This window comes from Gigantopelta aegis, chromosome 3 (genome assembly GCF_016097555.1).
Source record: "Gigantopelta aegis isolate Gae_Host chromosome 3, Gae_host_genome, whole genome shotgun sequence".
Classification (NCBI taxonomy): Eukaryota; Metazoa; Mollusca; class Gastropoda; order Neomphalida; family Peltospiridae; genus Gigantopelta; species Gigantopelta aegis.
The window spans coordinates 10,891,803-10,911,316 of record NC_054701.1 but is presented as its reverse complement, the minus strand read 5'-3'; the positions used below and the strand labels follow the sequence as shown (position 1 = coordinate 10,911,316).

At 37.1% G+C, this 19,514-nt stretch overlaps 1 protein-coding gene across 1 annotated transcript in view; it reads right to left on the bottom strand.

The window, feature by feature from the left end:
- Positions 1-14,064, bottom strand: part of LOC121368478 — a 70,301-nt gene extending 56,237 nt beyond the window's left edge. Inside the window, exons 1-6 of the mRNA XM_041493211.1 lie at positions 13,927-14,064; positions 7,441-7,641; positions 6,237-6,320; positions 5,046-5,162; positions 2,202-2,368; positions 862-1,737 (exon numbers count right to left, since the gene is read on the bottom strand). Coding sequence (XP_041349145.1) covers positions 862-1,737; positions 2,202-2,368; positions 5,046-5,162; positions 6,237-6,320; positions 7,441-7,633 — 1,437 coding nt within the window. The 5' untranslated portion in view covers positions 7,634-7,641; positions 13,927-14,064. The remainder of the gene's footprint in view (positions 1-861; positions 1,738-2,201; positions 2,369-5,045; positions 5,163-6,236; positions 6,321-7,440; positions 7,642-13,926) is intronic.
- Between the last annotated feature and the right edge of the window lie 5,450 nt (positions 14,065-19,514).

Below are 19,514 nucleotides of genomic sequence, written 5' to 3'. Positions count from 1 at the left end.
CACACACACCCATCCCAATTTTGAAAAGTGGATGAAAGAAAGAAAGAAATGTTTTATTTAACGACGCACTCAACATATTTTATTTATGGTTATATAGCGTCAGACATATGGTTAAGGACCACACAGATATTGAGAGAGGAAACCCGCTGTCGCCACTTCATGGGCTACTCTTTTCGAGTAGCAGCAAGAAATCTTTTATATGCACCATCCCACAGACAGGGTAATACATACCACGGCCGTTTAAGATACCAGTCGTGTTGCACTGGCTGGAACGAGAAATAACCCATCGAGCGAGCGCTTTACCACTGGGCTACCTCCCGCCCCTTTAATTCATAATGTCCTAAAGCGGAATTAACACTATTTTTTCTAAAAGTCAATTTGGATTGAGGTCATTTCCCTTGTTACTTCCTATTCGTCTGTCTACTGTGCATATTTGCTTTTCCAAGTAATACAAAAATAAAGTATTGATTGAATGAACGAACGAACGAACGAAAGAAAGAAAGAAAGAAAGAAAGAAAGAAAGAACGAACGAACGAACGAACGAACGAACGAATAAAGAAATCTGTACCAAGACAGTTCAGAGGTAAAAATTAACAAATATTTTCACTTGCCTGGCAATATGGCATGCATAAGACTTTTTCACCAGGTGCATGTACAGGAAACTATGCAGGGTGGGGTCTAGACAGTGGCAAGCCAATGTACTGGGGGGGGGGGGGGGGGGGTCGGGTCATGGTTAATCAGAAAATGTATTTTTAAAAAAAGAAAATTTGCTTTGAGCATGTGGATTTCGACCCTCAAAACCCTTGTTTACTTGAAGCAGAGTTGCTGATTTTGTAGTAACAATGCACACATTATTCTCACCTGTTGCATTCGGTTGTTTTTATACTGCCAGACTGTAAGCTTGGATTCTGGAGGATCCCCATTGCCGTCAAACTGGACTGTCTGCCCTACTAGGCTGGCTATCCCGTCTGACGCCTGGAATGTGTAGCGCACCTGCTTCAAATACGAGTTGTGAAACTCTAGCGGATCCATGTTTCTAAGGTTGGCACAGAATGATGCTTGTCCCGCACATTTAAACTCACTCGCCTTGCGCAGTGCTTCGGCAAACACGTAAACTGCCTTGATTGTTGTATCAACATAGGGAGACTGGACGAATTTGGTCAAGTCTCCTTTTGGTATGAAATTGCAGTTGTTTAAAAAGTCAGTATACGGTTTGCTAGTTACTCCACTCAATTTGCACTTATTTGCCAACATGTACCACTCTCTGTACCACGGGTTTTCTGAGGCCTGGGCAGCGACATTGTGTTCCATGTTGACAAAATAATCTCTAAATTCAGATATCAAAGTGGTCGCAGGCCGAACCAGCAGAGCGCCTTTTGTAACTTTTCGCTGATCATACGTCTCTTGCAGAGAGAGGTCGCTGAAGATCCACTGTATTTCTCCCACGGTTGGTTTTGTGTCAATAACCGAGTCTAAGGCTCGTAGCACTGCATCCAGCGTGAATGATACGCCCCAGATGATTCCACCCTTGACATCAGATTTAGCAAGAGTGGAAAACTTCTCTTTGTAGTAATCAACGGATTCTCCATTCTTCACTGCCAGTGCACGGACAACACATTTCTTGTCATCAAATGCCAGTTGTGCCAGATCGTCGAAGAAGGCTCTGCCATACTCATTGTCAACGTAAACCAACACGATCCTCTGCCATTGTAGTTTTTTCAGAATCTCAACGACCACCTAAAACAAATATGAATGAATAGAATACTATCTGATTCATATGAAATATGTTTAGAAAATAGTAGCAGAAGTTAAAAACAATCTGTTCCAGTAAAAAAAAATCCCTATATGAGAAAGAACAATTATACTTAATTTGCCCATTTTACATAATATACACTATGAATAATCATTTATAAAAATTATATTTCATTATATAGCATGATCTTAAATAAAAACATATATGTGTGCTAGTATTAGTACAATATTTACAATAGTATGGTCTAAAGAGATGTAATTATAGACTCAATAAAGCGTTGCATATATTTATAAAATATACTATGTCAGAGCAAAAACGTTTAAGAATAATTGTGGCATTGTTTATATATTATTAACCACGTTCTGATGCAATATAATAAGTGCATGCTTTATGTCTCTCTAAATTACTAAATCTTTTTGGCTTAGTATAGTTTAATGTTAAGACTCACCCTGGCGAAGAGCGCTGTGTGGGGACTGGTCCTCAGGAACGTGGGGTACATGGCTTTGTTACTCAGCTCCGTAGAGGCCGCACGTGGCGACACAGCGGAAGCAGCGAATGATTTGATGACAGTGCCAACCGTCTTGGACGTCCAGCTGCTGACAGGACCAAGGAAACCTGCAAACACAAGCAACCATAGTACAGGGTGTGTGGCCATGTAGTCATAACAACTGCAAACTCAAGCAACCATATTACAGTGTGTGTGACCGTGTAGTCATCACACATGGAAACACATGCGACCATAGTACAGAGTGTGTGGCCGTGTAGTCATCACAACTGCAAACTCAAGCAACCATAGTACAGAGTGTGTGGCCGTGTAGTCATCACAACTAGAAACACGAGCAACCATAGTACAGAGTGTGTGGTCATATAGTTTTCACAACTGGGAACATGAGCAACCATAGTACAGAGTGTGTGGCCATATAGTCATCACAACTGGGAACATGAGCAACTATAGTACGGAGTGTGTGGCCATATAGTTATCACACCTGGGAACACGAGCAACCATAGTACAGAGTGTGTGGTCATATAGTTATCACACCTGGGAACACGAGCAACCATAGTACAGAGTGTGTGGCCATATAGTCATCACAGCTGGGAACACGAGCAACCATAGTACAGAGTGTGTGGCCGTGTAGTCATCATAACTAGAAACACGAGCAACCATAGTACAGAGTGTGTAGTCATATAGTTATCACAACTGGGAACACGAGCAACCATAGTACAGAGTGTGTGGCCATATAGTCATCACAGATGGGAACACGGGCAACCACAGTACAGAGTGTGTGGTCATATAGTTATCACACCTGGGAAAACGAGCAACCATAGTACAGAGTGTGTGGCCATATAGTCATCACAGATGGGAACACGAGCAACCATAGTACAGAGTGTGTGACCATATAGTCATCACAACTGCAAACTCAAGCGATCATAGTACAGGGTGTGTGGCCATATAGTAATCACAACTGGGAACATGAGCAACCATAGTACAGAGTGTGTGGTCATATAGTTATAACAACTGGGAATATGAGCAACCATAGTACTGAGTGTGTGGCCATATAGTCATCACAACTGTGAACATGAGCAACCCTAGTACAGAGTGTGTGGCAATATAGTCATAACAACTGGGAACACGAGCAACCATAGTACAGAGTGTGTGGTGATATAGTTATTACAACTGGGAACACGTGCAACTATAGTACAGAGTGCATGAGCAACCATAGTACAGAGTGTGTGGTCATATAGTTATCACAATTGGGAACATGAGCAACCATAGTACAGAGTGTGTGGTCATATAGTTATGACATCTGGGAACATGAGCAACCATAGTACAGAGTGTGTGGTCATATACTTATCACAACTGGAAACACGAGCAACAATAGTACAGAGTGTGTGGTCATATACTTATCACAATTGGGAACATAAGCGACCATAGTACAGAGTGTGTGCCCATATAGTCATCACAACTGGAAACACAAGCAACCGTAGTACAGAGTGTGTGGTCATATAGTCATCACAACTGCAAACTCAAGCGATCATAGTACAGAGTGTGTGGCCATATAGTTATCACAACTGGGAACACAAGTAACCATAGTACAGGGTGTGTGGTCATATAGTTATCACAACTGGGAACACAAGTAACCATAGTACAGAGTGTGTGGTCATATAGTCATCACAACTGGGAACACAAGCAAACCATAGTACAGAGTGTGTGGCAATATAGTTATCACAACTGGGAACATGAGCAACCATAGTACAGGGTGTGCGGTCATATAGTTATCACAACTGGAAACACAAGTGACCATAGTACATGGTGTGTGGTCATATAGTCATCACAACTGGAAACACAAGTAACCATAGTACAGAGTGTGTGGTCATATAGTCATCACAACCATATTTGATAAACACGAAAAAACACATGCGACCATAGTACAGAGTGTGTGGCCGTGTAGTCATCACAACTGCAAACTCAAGCAACCATAGTACAGAGTGTGTGGCCGTGTAGTCATCACAACTGGAAACACAAGTGACCATAGTACATGGTGTGTGGTCATATAGTTATCACAACTGGAAACACAAGTAACCATAGTACATGGTGTGTGGTCATACGGAAATCCCAACTGCCTATAGAATCAGTATCATACCAAGAAACATGGAAACACAAGCAATCATATTATAGTGTGTAATCATGTTCGTATAGAGTACTCACAGGTATAGAGAACCAGTAACATATTTTTTTTTAAACATGGAAGCACAAGCAATCATGTTATAGTAATCACATCTACAAATATAAACAAATAAATAACATTACATGAAATTAGTTTTAAAGTTGTTGTTTGTTTCTTTTGTTGTTTTAACGGTATATTTTTCGGGAATTTGGGTTAGTGGTTTAGCTTGGTGGGTTAGTTAAAATTACTAACCCACTAGCTTTGTGACTAGTGGGTATTTTTAATTTGTCAAACACTCTATATGGAGTGTACAATCATATATAGTAATCACAATTATAGAACCAGTATAATAAAAAGGAAAATGAATATACAAACTATCATATTATATATAGTGTTCATCCATTCACAGTAAGTATACCCACAGAATCAATATTATACTAATATAAGGAACCCGGAGATTCGAGCAAATTAATCATAACATTTGATTTGCAGTCATGTGTACTAGTCACCAAAATTTGCTCATCCTTCCTAGAAAAAAATCCTACATCCGCCCCTACTACTTACCTAAAGTAATTTGTTGTGGACTGACGGGACTACAAAATCCTACATCCGCCCCTACTACTTACCTAAAGTAATTTGTTGTGGACTGACGGGACTACAAAATCCCTCGGGTGAGACGGATCGTGGGTAGAAGTCGGTCACGCCCCGTGTCATCGCAAAACATGTGTCATAGGCTTTCATACCTAAAATAAATACATAAATACATAAATAAATAAATAAATAAATAAATAATAATTATTATTAAAAAGAAATTATTATTACTATTATTATTATTATTATTATCATCACATTATCATCATCATCATCATCATTATTACAAACATTTACAAAAAAGAAACTCTATTTCATTATAACAGCGGATTCAATATTTGAAAGTTATGTTTATAAATGAAAACAGATTGGCAAACATTTAACACCCTTATCAGGAGAAGATTGTCATAAAAAGAGAAAGTAATGATATGTCAAAGGGGTACGGAAGAGGCACCATAATGGGATATATTTTTTATTTATATTTCTAAATGAGGAACAAATGTGTTGGCCTTCATTAGGCATCTCACTTCCACATACACTCATATTAATTTATGTACCCCGGACTCGTTAGCGATGTCGGAGGCTTGGTTACCGTGCATAAACCTTTAATGAATATATGGACAAGATCAAAGAGTATCCTGCCGATAAATTATTTTTCGAGACATATAGGGCCTAATAAAGTGTAATATTAATTTTCTGTTATATAAAATTATTTTTAAAAGCTAATAAATGTTTAAATTAATAAAATTCAGCCATCGACAAAAATAAATAATTATTTCCATTTCTGACATAAAATGAATTTAACTAAATCAAATAAAAGAATAATAATAACAACAATAGTTTGATGATTTAATGGATAGATTAATATACGACAGTCAATGGTGTAGCCAGCATGAGGCAGACGAGGCGCTTGTCTCGTCTGGAATTTCCCCAGATTCATTTTATTCTCCCCATGACACTGATATTTATTTTACAGGTCTGGGTTTGCCTCGGCATTTTTTCCTCTCTGGCTACGCCCCAGACAGTAAAGCCATCAATCTACATCGGCTATTTATTGGAAAGCACAGGATGACCATCCCCTGATTTAATGGAATGATATATGTCCGATGCTCAGCCACTGGCCTGCCGAAGACTGGACATGGGACAGACGTGCCTGAACTATGTATGGATAGAAAGACGTAAATAAAATCACCTCAACCTCAATGGAAAGAGTAAGTGAGACTCACCCAAGGTGATGCTAGGTAGACGTCTCTGTCCATTGTTGATGTTACTGATCGCCCACCGGGCTGCCTCGTACATCTGCATCGTATCTGTAACACAAATAACACTACCAGTAAGGGCTGTAGCTAGCGGGAGGTGGGGGTGGGGTGGGGGAAGGAGGGCAGTTGCCCCCCACCCCCAGAAAACAAAATATCCGGAAAGCATTGTAGATATTTAAAGAAAATTATCTTCTTAACCGTTTAAGGAGTTTCAGACTATTAACTACTCAATTGCCCCTCCCCACACCCCACCCAAACAAAAAATCCTAGCTACGGCCCTGCCAGTCATCGATATTCAAATGTTTAAATTGTTTTAAACTACACGCTTAGCAGCACAACATATATTCACACATGATATATAAATACAAAAGAATTCAATTAATAAAACACGAATATAAGATCTAAGAATGGTATCCATTTTACACTCCACCATTATTTTATTCATCAGCAAACCCATGACAGGTTCAGGGATATGCACCCGCCTCTTGTCTTCTCTTTTGACATATACAATAAGATGTACAATTAACATATTTCCAATATTCTGAACTACAACCACATTTTTAAAGCCGTATATTCTCCTGTTACCCAGCATACCCACAAGGTATAATTACCCATTATAGTTTTAGGATTTCATATGAAACAGTCGAAAGTATGGTTTGTTTAACAACACCATCAGAGCACATTGATTTATTAATCATTGGCTATTGGATATCAGACATTTGGTAATATTGACATATGAATGAATGTGCTTGGTGTATTCTGTAAGTAGAGTAGTCAAACTTGTGCCCAATCCTTTCGTATGTTATATGCACTAAATAACGTGTATTTAACAAATAAAACCTGTATAATTTAGTAATTTTTGTAAACTTCAAATTTTTTAAAACAAAATTCTTCCAGTATAGAAAAAAAAATGTTTTAAATTAATTCAGTTTTTAAAAAATTACGGGAAGGAAGGACCTCCCACCCCCAAACAAACAAAAAATGAAATGAAATGAAATAAAATAAAATATAATAAAATATAATAATAATAATAAATAAAAATAAATAAATAAATAAAATAAAACTAAAACCCCACAAGAAACCCCTAATAAACCCACATGTACAAAAGTCTATTAAGTCTTTAATTTCTAGTAACGGTTTTTGTTGTTTTTAGCAACAATACTAAGCTCACTGATTTTTGGTAGGCCACAGGCATATCCATCCGTCCCTGGTTGTCTCATCCCGAAGAGTCCGCCAATCACCGCGTTGGCGTTGGTTGGGAAGACATTTGTGGACGACTTGGTGGAATCACACGTCTCGGCGCCCAAATCCTCGGCCCGAGCAGATGACACAAACAATACCATCAGCACCAGCAGTCTCGCCATTTTGATTCCTTAAAAAAAATGTAAATAAAAATAAAAGTGAAAATGATATTCCATTGTCATACAATATAAAAAAAAATGCATAAGCAAACAACATCATAAGGCTTATCATGCTTCATACTCTTTATTAATTATCAGTTAAATTCCGTGATTTTTAATCATTTTCAACTGTTTTTCTGCGATTATCAACTTAATATTTCAATGGGTTGATGCAAATTTTTAACAGTTCTTGTGTTATTTTAAACAAGAGATTTTTTTCAAGCATTTCCGCATTCGCAAATTCCATGATTTTCCAGAATTTCCATGACCCGTACGAACCCTGGTATAGGCTAACCACGTCATCAACACCAATGGTCTACACATCATACCTGATATCATCAACACCAACAGTGCCAAGATTTTGATGTTTTAAACACAAATAAATATAATAGAAATTATATTCCATTGTCAGACAAAAAAAATCTTTAGAAAATAATAATAATAATAATAAATAAATAAATAATAATTACTGCACATATTTTATGTTTGATAAACCATGTATGATTGGTTTATTATATTCAGTATATGAATACTGTATCACTCAGTTTTATGTTAATTTTATGTATTCTGTGAAAAGCTCAATGAATGAATTGATTGAAACATATGTTATTGCTTTTTTAAAGAACACAATGATTAGACACAAGTTATACAACTTACTAGGCCTTCTCCATAATACATACATTTCACGACAGTAATATATTTTTGCAATTTAAATATGAACAGAAATAAATATTATTGAAAAAGAGAAAGACGAAAGAAGAAAGGAAACAGAAAAAAGACGCGATAAAGTTTTCTATGTGTTCTATAATTAGACAGCAGGTTTGCTAAAGGAAAACACAAACAAGGCATCGCAATGATTATGTAAAGGCTACAAAAATAATAATAGCAATAAAATAAATAAATAGTAATAATTTTAAAGATCCATACTTTATTTACTAATTAAGGGAAACGTTTTGATTCATTTATATATTTATCTACATGAAAAAAAAAAAAATCTTTATTGTCTTCTTAACTAAGACCGGCCTCGGTGGCGTCGTGGTTAGGCCATCGGTCTATAGACTGGTAGGTACTGGGTTCGGATCCCAGTCGAGGCACGGAATTTTTAATCCAGATACCGACTCCAAACCCTGAGTGAGTGCTCCGCAAGGCTCAATGGGTAGGTGTAAACCACTTGTACCGACCAGTGATCCATAACTGGTTCAACAAAGGCCATGGTTTGTGCTATCCTGCCTGTGGGAAGCGCAAATAAAAGATCCCTTGCTGCTAATCGGAAAGAGTAGCCCATGTAGTGGCGACAGCGGGTTTCCTTTCAAAATCTATGTGGTCCTTAACCATATGTCTGACGCCATATAACCGTAAATAAAATGTGTTGAGTGCGTCGTTAAATAAAACATTTCTTTCTTTCTTTCTTCACTAAGAGCATTTCTACCATTTAAAACGACCTGTAAACCTATTGGCTGAAATCTTTGCAATGAATTCCAGAGAGTGTGTCTTTGCCTTTCATATAAAATGCATTCGCAGAAAGAATGAAAATTGTTTTCAAAATTATATCCACAACTACACGAGGAATCAGTGCTAAGACCCACTCGATATAAGTCTGTTTTTAAGTAACTACACCTGTGTCTTAACTTAGTATGCAATGAATGAATGAATGAATGTTTAACGACACTCTAGCACGAAAAATATATCGGCTATCGGGTGTCAAATTATGGTAAATGTAAACATGAAATGATCAACAACATCAATATAAAAAATCAAGAGTGAAAGATCAAAGATAAATACTAATAGGTATATTGTAATGCTGTATTACATAAATTCATGCATCTTCACCACGCCCATCATCGCAAGCCAAGGTACCATTTCGTATAACACTGCATTTCGTATAACACACTGCATTTCGTAATTTCGTATAACACACTGCATTTCGTATAACACTGCTATAACACACTGCATTTCGTATAACACACTGCATTTCGTATAACACACTGCATTTCGTATAACACTACTATAACACACTGCATTTCGTATAACACACTGCATTTCGTATAACACTGCTATAACACACTGCATTTCGTATAACACTGCTATAACACACTGCATTTCGTATAACACACTGCATTTCGTATAACACACTGCATTTCGTATAACACTGCTATAACACACTGCATTTCGTATAACACACTGCATTTCGTATAACACTGCTATAACACACTGCATTTCGTATAACACACTGCATTTCGTATAACACACTGCATTTCGTATAACACTGCTATAACACACTGCATTTCGTATAACACACTGCATTTCGTATAACACTGCTATAACACACTGCATTTCGTATAACACACTGCATTTCGTATAACACTGCTATAACACACTGCATTTCGTATAACACTGCTATAACACACTGCATTTCGTATAACACTGCTATAACACACTGCATTTCGTATAACACTGCTATAACACACTGCATTTCGTATAACACTGCTATAACACACTGCATTTCGTATAACACACTGCATTTCGTATAACACTGCTATAACACACTGCATTTCGTATAACACACTGCATTTCGTATAACACTGCTATAACACACTGCATTTCGTATAACACACTGCATTTCGTATAACACACTGCATTTCGTATAACACTGCTATAACACACTGCATTTCGTATAACACACTGCATTTCGTATAACACACTGCATTTCGTATAACACTGCTATAACACACTGCATTTCGTATAACACACTGCATTTTGTATAACACACTGCATTTCGTATAACACTGCTATAACACACTGCATTTCGTATAACACTGCATTTCGTATAACACACTGCATTTCGTATAACACTGCTATAACACACTGCATTTCGTATAACACACTGCATTTCGTATAACACTGCTATAACACACTGCATTTCGTATAACACACTGCATTTCGTATAACACACTGCATTTCGTATAACACTGCTATAACACACTGCATTTCGTATAACACACTGCATTTCGTATAACACTGCTATAACACACTGCATTTCGTATAACACACTGCATTTCGTATAACACACTGCATTTCGTATAACACACTGCATTTCGTATAACACTGCTATAACACACTGCATTTCGTATAACACACTGCATTTCGTATAACACACTGCATTTCGTATAACACTGCTATAACACACTGCATTTCGTATAACACACTGCATTTCGTATAACACACTGCATTTCGTATAACACTGCTATAACACACTGCATTTCGTATAACACACTGCATTTCGTATAACACACTGCATTTCGTATAACACTGCTATAACACACTGCATTTCGTATAACACACTGCATTTCGTATAACACACTGCATTTCGTATAACACTGCTATAACACACTGCATTTCGTATAACACTGCTATAACACACTGCATTTCGTATAACACTGCTATAACACACTGCATTTCGTATAACACTGCTATAACACACTGCATTTCGTATAACACACTGCATTTTGTATAACACACTGCATTTCGTATAACACTGCTATAACACACTGCATTTCGTATAACACACTGCATTTCGTATAACACACTGCATTTCGTATAACACTGCTATAACACACTGCATTTCGTATAACACTGCTATAACACACTGCATTTCGTATCGTATAACACACTGCATTTTGTATAACACACTGCATTTCGTATAACACTGCTATAACACACTGCATTTCGTATAACACACTGCATTTCGTATAACACTGCTATAACACACTGCATTTCGTATAACACACTGCATTTCGTATAACACTGCTATAACACACTGCATTTCGTATAACACACTGCATTTCGTATAACACACTGCATTTCGTATAACACTGCTATAACACACTGCATTTCGTATAACACACTGCATTTCGTATAACACTGCTATAACACACTGCATTTCGTATAACACACTGCATTTCGTATAACACACTGCATTTCGTATAACACACTGCATTTCGTATAACACTGCTATAACACACTGCATTTCGTATAACACACTGCATTTCGTATAACACACTGCATTTCGTATAACACTGCTATAACACACTGCATTTCGTATAACACACTGCATTTCGTATAACACTGCTATAACACACTGCATTTCGTATAACACACTGCATTTCGTATAACACACTGCATTTCGTATAACACTGCTATAACACACTGCATTTCGTATAACACACTGCATTTCGTATAACACACTGCATTTCGTATAACACTGCTATAACACACTGCATTTCGTATAACACACTGCATTTCGTATAACACTGCTATAACACACTGCATTTCGTATAACACACTGCATTTCGTATAACACACTGCATTTCGTATAACACTGCTATAACACACTGCATTTCGTATAACACACTGCATTTCGTATAACACACTGCATTTCGTATAACACTGCTATAACACACTGCATTTCGTATAACACTGCTATAACACACTGCATTTCGTATAACACTGCTATAACACACTGCATTTCGTATAACACTGCTATAACACACTGCATTTCGTATAACACTGCTATAACACACTGCATTTCGTATAACACACTGCATTTTGTAATCTACTGTGCCGAATAGTACCGTGCCATGCGAAGATGCACTAGACTATTCTGAAATATACTTTATTCAATATATATATATTTGTGTGTGTGTGTGTGTGTGTGTGTGCGCGCGCGTGTGTATGTGTGTGGAAGAATATGTGTATGTGTTTGTACATGTATGTGTGAGTGTGTGCATGTATGTGTGTGTGTATGTGCATGTATGTGTTTGTGTGTGTGTGCGCGCGCGCGTGTGTGTATGTGTGTGTGTGTGTGTGTGAATATGTGCGCGCGTCTCTCTCTCTCTCTCTCTCTCTCTCTCTCTCTCTCTCTCTCTCTCTCTCTCTCTCTCTGTGTGTGTGTGTGTGTGAATGTGTGTGTATGTGTGTGTATGTGTGTGTATGTGCATGTATATGTGTGTATGTTTGTACCTGTGTGTCTGTGTGTGTGTGTGTGTGTGTATTTATGTGTGTGAGTACATGTGTATATGTATGTGAGTGTACGCTACGCATGTGTGTTTGAGTGTGTACTGTGCCTGTGCGTACATGTGCGCGTGTGTGTGTGTTTGTGTACATGTGTGTACGTGTGTGTGACTGTACGTATGTATGTATGTATGTATGTATGTATGTACGTTTGTATGCGTGTATGCATGCATGTGTGTAATATTACATCCATCCATCCATCCATCCTTCTATCCATCCATCCATCCATACATACATACATGCATGCATATATACATACATACACACATATACACATACACATACATACATATATACACACACACACATACATACACATATACACACATATACACACATACATACACACACATACGCATATGCACACATACATTCACACACATGCATATACATACACACATACATACACACATGCATACAAGCATACATACATACACATACATACATACACACATACATACATACATACAGACAGACAGACACACATACACACAAAAGACATATTCTACCTTCAGTTGCTAGACCTCCTACCTAATGACATTGTCACTTGTTAAATATTGTATATAATATATAAATTATAATCGTGCTAGGATATTGTAACCATTATAACATGTCTTTTTTCTGTTCTTGCTGTTGATATTATTGTTCATGTCTGTATAATTCATATATGGAAATAAATTATTGATTGATTAAATATATATGCACATACATACATACATACATTCATACATACATATTTACATACATACATACATACATACATACATACATACATACATACATACATACATCATACATATATACGTACGTATATATAGTCATGCATACATGCAGTCATGAATACGTCCATGCATATACATGCACAACCGCACATACAGACAGACACTGACACATGCACGAACACACACACGGACGCACGCACGAACGAACATACGCGAACAGACATACATTAATAACACTCATCCCACTCACTAAATTGCCTCAGTGGTAATTTTATTATGCACACTAGTTATTGTATGTGATGTTTCAACGGCGGCATAAGATGTGCGAAAATATACTTCAACCCAAATCTGAAATACCGTACAAGTACCGCCCTTGAAACGGTAATATAAACAATGTGGATGCATATTACCACTAAACCGACAGTCGGTGTACTACAAACTATATGTCCCTATATAGCCACTTACCTGATAATCAACGACACGATACTTTTATCCTTCTCTCTATCCTTTTCTCAATAAATGTTTTAGCAAGACAAAAGTGTGTTTTCCCTTACTATGCTATGTCGTTTGCCATAGCCCAACCCCGGTACTGAATATACGGTTATCGAGTCAAGGAAAGCATGTTGCCATAAATAGTTTTTCAATGGTTTATTCTGAGTAAGGATTGGGGTGTTCAGCAAGCGACAAAACCAGTTCTGCAGGTTCTCCGTCAACCTGTTCATAAGCAGTGACAAGGTGCGCGCCTCTGTCGGTGTGTGATACGCCCGTTACTAACCGTTTCCTATACGTTCTAAGAGGAATAACTCTACTATGGGCGTGACCAAGCGTGAAATCGGTGTCATAATATATTATTGTGATTTCAAAAGCTGAATGAACAAATAAACTGCAATATTTCAGTTTCTAAATACACTCTACATCAGTATAAGTAGGCTAAATTAAAAACTAATACTAAAAGCAGCATTAATGGATTAGCCAATTACTACTACTAGGATTACTACTATTACTACTACTACTACTACTACTACTACTACTACTACTATTACTAGGCCTACTACTTGGCCTACTACTACTACTACTACTACTACTACTACTACCACCACCACTACCACTACTACTACTACTACCACTACCACTACTACTACTACTACTACCACCACTACCACTACTACTACTACTACTACTACTACTACTACTACTGCTGCTGCTACAACTACTACATACTATTGCTGCTACTACTACTACAACAGCAACAACAACTACTACTGCTATAGGCTATTTCTCGTTCCACCCAGTGCACCACGACTAGTATATCAAAGGACGTGGTATGTACTATCCTGACTGTTGAATGGTGCATATAAAATATCCCTTGATACTAATGGGAAAAAGTAGCGGGTTTCCTCTCTAACACTATAGACACTTACTACTACTACTACTACTACTACTACTACTACTACTACTACTACTACTACTACTACTACTACAACTACTACTATTACTACTACTACTACTACTACAACTACTACTACTACCACTATTGCTACTATACTACTATTACTACTAGGCCTACTACTGCTGCTACAACTACTACATACTATTGCTACTACTATTACAACAGCAACGACAATAACAATTACTACTACTGCTATAGGCTATTTCTCGTTCCAGCCAGTGCACCACGACTGGTATATCAAAGGCCGTGGTATGTGCTATCCTGACTGTTCAATGGTGCATATAAAATGTCCCTGGATACTAATGGAAAAACAATAACGGGTTTCATCTCTAACACTATATACATGTACTACTACTACTACTACTTCTACCACTATTGCTGCTGCTACTACTACTACTACTACTGCTATAACTACTACGCACTATTGCTACTACTACAACAGCAACGACAACAACAACTACTACTACTACTGCTATAGGCTATTTCTCGTTCCAGCCAGTGCACCTCGATTGGTATATCAAAGGCCGTGGTATGTGCTATCCTGACTGCTGAATGGTGCATATAAAATATCCCTTGATACTAATGGAAAAAAAGTAACGGGTTTCCCCTCTAACACTATATACATGTATGTCAGAAAATTTATCAAATGTTTAACATCCATTAGCCGATGATTAATAAATCAATGTGCTCTAGTGGTGTCGTTAAACAAAACACACTTTTACTACTACTACTAGTTACTATTACTACCACCACCACCACTACTACTACTACTACTACTACTACTACTACTGCTACTGCTGCTACTGCTGCTGCTGCTGCTGCTGCTACTACTACTACCACTACTATAATACCGCTACAATACTACTACTACAGTATTACGACTACTACTACTACTACTACTACTACTACTAGCTACTACTACTACCACTACCACTACCACTACCACTACTACTACTACTACTACTACCACTACCACTACCACTACCACTACCACTACTACTATAACTACTACCACGACTACTACTATAACTACTACCACGACTACTACTACTACTACTACTACCACTACTATAATACTACTACAATACTACTACTACTACAGTTTAACTACGACTACGACTACGACTACGACCATTACTAGTATTACTTTTCCGATCACAGATACTGGTGGAAGGATGCGTGGTTCCAAGATCGCTTAGAAGGGAGTGTCAGTGATGTAGGGGGTGGGTTTCTTGTATGGTAAAGTTTGTTTTATTTAACGACGCCGCTAGAGCACATTGATTTTTTATTTTATCATCGGCTATTGGACGTCAAACATATGGTCATTCTGACACTGTTTTTTAAAGGAAACCCGCTGTCACCACACAGGCTACTCTTATACGACAGGCAGCAAGGGATCTTTTATTTGCGCTTCCCACAGGCAGGATAGCACAAACCATCGCCTTTGTTGAACCAGTTATGGATCACTGGTCGGTGCAAATGGTTTACACCTACCCATTGAGCCTTGCGGAACACTCACTCAGAGTTTGGAGTCGGTATCTGGATTAAAAATCCAATGCCTCGACTGGGATCCGAACCCAGTACCTACCAGCTTGAAGACCGATGGCCTAACCACGACGTCACCGAGGCCGGTCTTCTTGCATGGAGTTCCAAATATAAATTAGTACATACTAACTAGTACATACATCAGTTTATACACCAAACATTTAGTTTATTCCTGATGCGTCTGCCATAAATTCTCCTACGATTTTAAGTTGTATCAGTTTAGTTCTGTTAGATCACCCCACCCTCCAGTCCGAATTATTTTTGTTTTTCAAATCCATCCAGGTATACATACTGCATGTATTTCTTGATCCATCTAGTCTTTTTGTCCTCTGTCGCGGACAGAGCTGAGCTACCCCCCCCCCCCCCAAAAAAAAGAAAAAAAAAAAACACCCAAAAAACCCCCAAAACACCAAAAAACCCAACAACAAACAAACAAAAAAAAGAAAAAAAAGAAAGAAAAAAAAGTCTAGATACATTAGTAGAGGAGCCTGTAAGTGGTTGATTTTTCCTGCCCGGTCTTTCCTGATATAGTTAGACTAGCTCTTCCTTAATTGATCACATAGGGATGCGAGGATCACGTAATTTTCAGTCTATAGTTTCTTAAGTTTAGCTTGCCAACTTGACAGATCAGAACAGTTTATTTTACTATGACCGTTCAGCAACGTCATATGAGGATAATACAAAAATAATTATATATTTGTGACATGATGGTTTACAGGAGGATTGTATAGATAAAAATTCATATCAAAGTATTACACATAATGCTCAATATATATGACTTAAGCTGGGTAACGAAATCTACTAGCAATAAACAAAATACTTCTTTTTTAAAATCAAAAACAAATCATCAAATTCAGCTTTAATTCACATTTGGCGATTTTGCTTACGACAGCTTAAAGGGACAGACCCTAGTTTCAGCCCATGAAAATTAACACTAAGTTTAGTTAATCTACAAACCTGTAACACATTTGGATAAAGTTACAGTTGACAATCTCGTGACAACAGAAAATTATTTCACTCGGGACATAAACATGATACGAAATGAAAGCTCGTTTAATATCCTATAACTATGTACTAATTATGTGAACATAATAATTAAATCATATGAGATTCAGTGGTCATAGTTGTTTTATATGCTTCCCAATAATCATATATTTTTAACTCAAATTTGACACTTAATGGAATAACACTCAAAAGAAAATAAACAAAACTTGTGACATATTTGAACTCCGAACTTAATTAGTACATTTTAATGCGAATAAGCACATCATTAAATTTTAATAGTTATTTTTAACTTTAATGAATAAGCTGTAGGCCTATTTAGACGACGAATTGAAATATATCTAATTATTATATATACATCTTTCACATTATCAATTTTATGAGTGTAACAGAGCTGAGTTTCAACTTAGCAAGCATCATTTTTATTTGTAATAGATTGAACAAAATGCACAAAACATCACCAGCAATGAAATAAATATAATCAGCGACCCAAAAATTATAATATTTGAAAAGCGATTTTTCCAGGTTTAAAGATGTGAATTTGACCATTCTGAACATTTTGACCCATATATAACAGACATATGACCTCAAGATGAACTCATGGGTGAGCTCACAAGAAGTCATGGTGTAAAGTCATAGTGAGCTAAATATGTCGCCTTGAAACTTAAAACTTTATTTCGGTACACTCAGGCCGTCAAACGACAGCCTATAACAAAAATATTGTAGCCTACAATAGTTATTTACAGTGACAAGATGACAACAGGAATTCAAAATAGCTATAAACATATTTTAAAAATGAAGAGACATGGTGATAAGATATTCAAATAAAGCAGAGAGATTTGTACAAGTCAGTACTTTTAAAAGTATCAAATGATATTGAAGATGTTTATCTATGGTTTACTAAATTTACTTGTAATTTCATAAATGAATTTGGATATTTTACGGAGGGTGTTTATGCTATTACAATTAAACAGTTCTTTGAATTTAAGTGTACTAGGATTTTTAGAATTATATGGCTTTATAAGCCTTTTGCGTGTATTCATAAAATAATTACATTTAAATATATAGTGATATTCATCTCCAGTATCATTTTCTTCGCACAATGTGCATAATCTGTTTTCGACTTGGATACTATCTCAGTGACAAAACCGCACTCCGTGATCAAAAGTGAGATCAGAGCCTGTGGTCTTTGTAAGGTTATTGTGTTGTCATAAATAAATAAATTCATAATTTCTCATAAAAAAGGCAATTTACTGATGTGAATCTTTTCTTTCTTTTTTTTTCTATAAAAATGCGGGTTGGGACATTTATGAAAATCATCTCTTTTTGATGACTTCGTTTTCATCCCTAGCTGTTGACAGATGTTTTTATTAGTCTCCTACCAGTCCAACTGATGTCTGTCCCACATATAGTTTTCCAGACTTTCTTTTCGCAATGCCACTAGATATTAAGCTGAAGTTTTGTGTAAAGCTTTATCATGCACTATTACAGATCAAGTTTGACTTTACTAGCGATTTACTCTTTGGCCTTTGAACTTAGGATGTACACAAATTTGTTAGATTCAGTACGGGGGACATATGTTATTGCTTTAGCAGTAGGCAGTGACAGTTCAGCATTTGTGTATCATTTCTGTAGCTTTCTTATCTCCTAATACTTTACAGTTTTCCAAACGTATGAGTTTGGGGTATTAATTTATTATTGTGTGTGTGTGTGTGTGTGTGTGTGTGTGTGTGTGTGTGTGTGTGTGTGTGTGTGTGTGTGTACGCGCGCGCGCGTGCTGGGGGGTGTAATTTATTTTTATTTTATGGGAGACTTTAAATGTTTTCTTTGTTTTGGTTTCAGTTTGTTTGTTTGTTTTTGTTTCTTTCTTTCTTTAAGGATGAGTGTTTTGTTTTGGTTAGGGGGTATTTATTGTTTTGGGGGTAAAGGTGGTGGTGGAGCTGTTGCTGCTGTTGGTTGTTGGCGCGCGCGCGCACTTGCGCGTGTGCGTGCGTGTGTGTGTTTGTTTCGAAATGCAATGTTGATTTTTGTATTTTTGTTCAGAATTCTTAAGGAA